At 49.5% G+C, this 6,398-nt stretch overlaps 1 protein-coding gene across 2 annotated transcripts in view; it reads left to right on the top strand.

The window, feature by feature from the left end:
• GLDN (gliomedin) overlaps nucleotides 1-6,398 on the top strand; it is a 37,548-nt gene that overhangs the window by 21,283 nt on the left and 9,867 nt on the right. For both annotated transcript variants that reach the window (XM_011995747.1, XM_011995746.1), the window contains 4 exons: nucleotides 138-266; nucleotides 2,866-2,949; nucleotides 3,047-3,172; nucleotides 4,263-4,413. In XM_011995747.1, coding sequence (XP_011851137.1) covers nucleotides 138-266; nucleotides 2,866-2,949; nucleotides 3,047-3,172; nucleotides 4,263-4,413 — 490 coding nt within the window. The remainder of the gene's footprint in view (nucleotides 1-137; nucleotides 267-2,865; nucleotides 2,950-3,046; nucleotides 3,173-4,262; nucleotides 4,414-6,398) is intronic.

Here is a 6,398-nt window from a genome sequence, read left to right as displayed (position 1 = left end):
CCTCCCTCCCTCCTTTCCTCCCTCCCCTTTCCTTCCCTCTCTCTTTTCTCTCTTCTTCTCTCCCCTTCTCTGTCCCTCTCTCCCCTTCCTCCTTCTCCCTCCTCCCTCCTTCTCTTCCTTTCTCTCTCTGTCTCCAGGTGCCAAAGGTGACCAAGGCCCACCCGGTCCACCTGGGCCCCCAGGCCCTCCAGGTCCTCCAGGCCCCCCTGGAAGCAGAAGAGCCAAAGGCCCTCGGCAGCCAAACATGTTCAACGGCCAGTGCCCAGGTCAGCAGCTCTCCCCCATGGGGCCCGCCTCCTCTGTCAATTATTCCAAACTCTTGGTCTGGACCCCAGGCTCTGTGACCAGATTTGTTTTAATAGAGGGAGGAGGGTTTTGTCCAAAATGAGAGTTCCCTTCTTGCAACCTTCTCACAGGAGGTCTTCGTAGTCTGCCCCGGGGCTGAAGACCAGGGACAGTATTAAAATTAGGCCTCCCACTCCCTTCCCTCCTCCTGCTTCCTTCATTTACCAGCAGCCCAGTCCTCCTCCTTGCCCTGTCCACCATCCCTTCCCCCTGAAACAGTCTGGAAAGCTAAGCTGCTGTTTTTGCACTCTTGGGAAATGAGAAGCTTGACTGATGCTCAGGAAATGAAGGGGAAGTTTGGATTGGTTAAGTCCTCACGAATAGTAACAACAGTGCTTCATTAAGCCAGGCACAGGGCTATGTGTTTATTTAATTCTCACAATAATCCTATGATATTAGAATCATTATTGTGTGCAACTTACAGATAACAAAACCGATACCCCAAAGAGCTAAGGAACTCGCTCCAGGAGTAAATAGCGGAGCTAGGATTCAAACTCAGTTCTGCCTAACTGTAAAGTCCCAGCTCTCAGGGCATCTTCCATTTAAATAGAAATTCACACTTTGAGACCTGACCCAAGGTCAAGCCAACCAAGAACAAGGAATACTTGACCTCTGGTGGACTTGTTCTTTAGCCAGTTTGTGGCACAGTGGCCACAGGGTTGAAAGCTAACTGGAAATCAAGGATTATATTAATGGAAAATACTTCTAGGGTGATGCTAGGACTTCTCCCCCAAAAAGGGTGACCTAGGATCTGTCACCTAACTGAAACTATGACGAGGGCCACTTGCGGCCATCTCCTCAATGGCACTCATAAGGAGGATCCTCACTGGAATTTCTCAGCCTTGCTGTGGCCATTGCTGTCATTTTCCTAAACAGTCTTGAGTTCTGTTTGGTGCACTGTTCTTTCTGAAAGACATTTGGGGGCACACAGTCAGCTGTCAGAGTGGGTGAATCTGTGCTTTCGAAGATGGCACCATCGCCCTCCCCAGTTCAGTAGAGCCTGATTGTAATTCTGCAACGTGAGACCATGGCAGAGCTGCTCCTCTGCTGGGCTACTGTGCAGTGCCTCCCCAGCCATTAGCATCAGCCCTTTGCTCAGCTTCCCTTGAAGAATGAACTGAGCGGGACCTCCCCTGAGAGAAGGGGGCTCTGACCAGAGCTTTTGCAGAATTCTAATTTGCCACAGGCTCTGCCAGCCAGTGGCAGCTCTTGTCTAGAGAAGCAGTCTCTGGGCTTAGCCTAATCTACCAGGCAGCTGGATCGGCAGGGGCTGGATGCAGAGTAAGGAAAATGACTTTAAATGAAAGGCATTATCTTCCACTCTGCCTCCTAGAAATGAGTCTTTGGTTGCCAGGCATTTGCGTCTGAACTTGGCCCTCTCTCCTGCTCCAACTCTATGTCTTTAATACCCTGTAGTTCCCTAAGTGGAAACCCAAGTTGAAACCCTGGGGGCAGCAGGATTGCCCGTGGGAAGTTGTAACAGATCCCTGAGACCGCTCTCATCAGGTGACAGAAGGACTTCAGGGAAACACAGGCTTATCCAGCTGGAAGGAAGCTTAGCGATCATGGAGGGTCGGGAGCCCCTTCAGATTACCCTTTCCATCAAGCAACCACAGGGTGATTTGAAACCCTCAGGATTTGAGTGGGCCTGCGGTTCAGTCCATGTCCTGTCCTCTTCACCCTGGCCACACGCATCCTCCTCCCTCTTCTCTCTCAGCCTTGCTTCTGCTGCCCTAAGGCACGTCTTCACCAAAGGTCTAAACTCAGCCCTTTAAGGGGAACACTGATAAGCCGAGGAGGATGAATCATAGCTCAGCTGTAGCCTCAAGCCAACTTGAACCAGGCCCCTGTCAAGGACCTGTGTTTCTCTACGCCCTTACACAGAGACAGTGGGGGAAATTGTCATGAGGGGACTCCCATGTAGGCCCTTAGACAGAGACAGCGGGGAAATGGTCATGAGGGGACTCTTCTGTCTCTGGGCTGGATGGAATCTAGATTACTTCTTCCTCTAAATCTGTATTTCCCCTCCTGATGCCTCTCCCAGGAAGATGCTGCATAAAGTGGACCACCCCATTCTCTGGGGCTGCTATTTCACAGCTTCCACCAGCTTCCCTGAAAGTGAAAAATCCTTCCAGAACAATGCAATCATGATAGTGATACCACCTGCCAGATGGGCCAGGAGGGCGTCAGCAAGCCTCTCATTTCCCCCAAACTGCTGAGGCCTTGAACAGGCTGGCTCAGGCCACTTTGTTGCTTTTACTGACATCCTTTTGGGATTGTATTATCTTAGCAACTGTACTCCTGAAAAGCTTCTTGGGAGTTCAACAAGCAGGGTGAAGAATTTGGAAGGCTATGACTTGGAGTTGCTTAAAAGCAAGCAACCAAGGAATCTGGTGACCTATTGCAAGGGATGCTTATGAGACTAGAGTCTGGAACGAGGTGGGGAAGAGCAGCAGCTATAAAGTCCAACAAATCTCACTGTGCCAGCTGTATTTGCTCTGATGATTGTCGTCATTTTAGGTGAGACCTGTGCCATACCAAATGATGATACCTTGGTTGGAAAAGCTGATGAGAAAGCCAGTGAACACTATTCCCCACAAGCAGGTATGGAAACAAAGCATCCTGTCTTGAAAGTCAGAAATTGAATGCCTTCAAGTCATAATTGGCAGGTAAGCGACTTTCTTTTCTCTTCTTTTGGCAGAATCTATGATCACTTCCATTGGAAACCCAGTGCAAGTGCTGAAAGTGACAGAGACATTTGGGACTTGGATAAGAGAGTCTGCTAACAAGAGCGATGACCGGATTTGGGTGACGGAGCATTTTTCAGGTACTTACACTCGGCCGATGACCCATATCTGTGTGGTAACTGTATTTTTCATCTGTTGCCTACCTTTGGGCGTATTCCATTTGCGTGTGTCTGAAATCCTCAGTAGCTGGTGTGATAAATGTCTCTTTATTTTAGAAAGACCAATGAGTGGGCAGAAAACTTTCTTCCTTTGAACATGCTGGTGGCAAGCTTTGAAGTTCAGGTCACAGGAGCATGACGAGGGTAACCCAGAGATCGCCTGTTTTAGGACAAGTATCCAGAAGGAAACAAATAGCATTATGACTGCAGGCCTCATAAACCTCCAAACCGTAATGGGAAAAAAATATCAAAGACAAAATCCTTGTGGACCACCCATCTTTCTCTAAGGTTGCTCCCTCTCCCAGAAGAGTACTTTTGGACATCTTTCCCAGCCACCTGTGGGACAGAGAGCCCAGGGAGAAGGTGAAGGTCCACCTTGCAGTTACACTGCATCTGAGCAGGACCCTAGTTGTACTGTCCCAAAGACAGGTGGTCAGGAATTGCTGGTGGTAGTAACAGTGGCCTCATTAAAGAAGGGGTCTGACCATACTCACTGGTTGGAGAAATAGCTGAGAAGAAATCACTTCTTTGTTTTATCAAGGCCAGTTATTAAACGGGGAAGCTGGTAGTAACTGCCCAGATTACCAGGATTTGGGGACTCAAAAAGAAAGTAATGTTGTGCATTAGTAGTGGCTGCTGCACAGTGCAGGAAGAGGTGGGAGGAGGCAAGAGGTGACTGTCCAAGCGCCAAGTATCTGCTATTCCTGGTGAAGGCCTACACCACTCTCATAGAAAGAGATAAACAGTATAGAGTGGGGTGGGAGAGGGTGATACATAGTTCTTCCGGGAGTCAGGCCAATTCGATGCCTACCACATTTGAAAGACATTTCAGAAATCCATATGGAGAGCTGGACTTTCAGCTGGGGAGTCTTAGACTCTTCACACTGGAGAAGGGACCTTAGGGAACACTTCACTCTCAACTTCCCTCCTTTGAAATTCCTCCCAAGGACTCCCTCCCAAGCTGTGATTGCTGGAGGTAGGTAACGGCCTCTCCCTGGCTTCCCTCCTACAGGCATCATGGTGAAGGAATTCAAGGACCAGCACTCACTTCTGAATGGCAGTTACACGTTCATCCACCTTCCGTATTATTTCCATGGCTGTGGGCACGTGGTTTACAACAACTCTCTCTACTACCACAAAGGGGGTTCCAACACCATAGTGAGGTGAGTCGCACCACGGCACCTTCTCATGCCTCTCAGGCAGCACCTGCCCATGGTGCTTTTGTGAGCAATTGGGGGTAGGGACTGTGTTTTCATCATCTTTGTGTCCCTAGGGCTGACACACAGAGGTCAGTCAGGGTTTGTCGACTGAATGAATCACAGGATATGTTAGTGAGCCCCGTGACCCAGCCCCTGCTTGGGGTCTGCATTTGTTGCTGGTCTGGACAGCCTGAGGAAGGTCAGAGCCAGGGAGAAGTGGACCTGGAGTGGTAATGGCTGCAGCTTCCCCTTCCTCTGAGAGAGAAGCAGCCTGAACTCAGAGCTCCCCCTGGTGGAATGTGCTGCTGCTCCCTGATGAAGTTTTGTTTTGGAAAACTTTGGGTGTGGGGAATTTCAGTCACAGCTGAGATCATTGAAGACTGGGGAATGAACCCCAAGTCAGGCATCTCTGCCTTCAGATCCGTCTGTCATCCTGATGGAGTCCTCCCAGGCCGCCCTCTGCTCTCCCACGGGGAAGCGAGGAGGGTCACCTGGGTAGACATTGCCCAGGGCAGCCGCTGAGCCTTCCCCACAAGAGTTGCTGAAGTTCTGTCTTTAGGGTTCAAGAAGGGGAAATCAAGCTCTGGCCTTTGGAGGCAGAAGAAGGTCGTCTTGGACAAATCAAGAGAGCAACGAACCGAAAGCCAGGACACTTGGTTTCTGGCTCCAACTCTTCTGCCTCCTCTATGGCCTTGGACCAAGAGACAGCACTTCCTGTGTCTCCCTGTCCTCAACTAAAAATAAAAAGATGGACTACCGCCTCTGAGTCCTTCTAGCTCTTCCCCATCTGAAACAGTAAACCCAGTATTATGAATGCCACAGTCCTACTCATTCAAAACAAGAGACAGTGACCTTGAGGGAGGACTGGGTCCCTTCTCTCTCCCTCATCCTTCTCCTACCCTTAGTGAGGTCCAGCTTTAACAACCTTTGGCGTTTGAATGCTCAGGTTAGAATGGGGTGAGTTTCCTAGTGTAATCTGCAATTTGATCAGACATATCGAACACTGGCGTCAGCCGTGGCAGGAAGCATCCCTTCCTTTGCCTCTCACTTCCGTGTACATGACACCCCCATCATCATCTCTACACCTCCCTGGCCGCCTTATTTGGGCAGTCTTGTGCTGGTAGAAAAAGGCAACTGACCTACCACCTGCTCAGCAGTCCCCGCTCTCAAGACACACTCCTTCATCCGATGCTGCTCACTGAAGCTTGTGGTCCCCTGCTGCCATGTTCTATAGGGCTATTGCCACACAGAGGTGGGGTCGGGGGGAGTTCTGAGGTGGATAACCTCCACAGTGAGAACTGGCCTCTTCAAGGAGGTGTATCTTCTAAGGAAGCTAAGTTTGGATGCAGTGGTTAGGAGACTGTACTGCTCTATGCCAGGCCACTGACTGGGACCTCACAGAGAGGCAGAGCTGAATTCGACCCTGTAATTGCTGGGAGAGATGGGTCTCACCAAGGAATGCAGCTGTGAGGTGGCAGGACTAGACACAGCCAAATGGCAGCTTTAAACCCCAGGTATTCAGAGGAAGAACTCCCGTGAACTGAGATGTGCAGGGACCTTCCCAAGCCTCACTCTTCTCTAGTTTCTTCATGGTTTCTTAATAGAATTCAAGTCTGTTATGCTCAAACGCATATCCACAGATTCACACATTTCATGTTTCTTCTGCTGCTCAATGGCACCCTCTGGTGTTTTCTTTTAGCCCTAATGTTTCTGAATTTTCATTCCTGGAGTACCCTTTGAATTATAGTTCACTTTTATGCTACAGCCTAGAGTTGGAATCTGTCAAATCAGCCTCCAGGAGCTAAGGGGCATGACATTCCTTGCTATAGTTTAATGTATCCAGCCACTTACGTGACAAGAAAATGGTTTTCACAGTCATGACTTTGCAACAGCCTTTCTCACCTGGTGACTTTCTTTTCAACTTTGCAGACTGTGAAACTCTTTTTTTT

Source organism: Mandrillus leucophaeus, unplaced genomic scaffold, assembly GCF_000951045.1.
Source record: "Mandrillus leucophaeus isolate KB7577 unplaced genomic scaffold, Mleu.le_1.0 Scaffold497, whole genome shotgun sequence".
In the NCBI taxonomy this organism is placed as follows: Eukaryota; Metazoa; Chordata; class Mammalia; order Primates; family Cercopithecidae; genus Mandrillus; species Mandrillus leucophaeus.
This window is presented reverse-complemented; position numbering and strand designations above follow the sequence as displayed.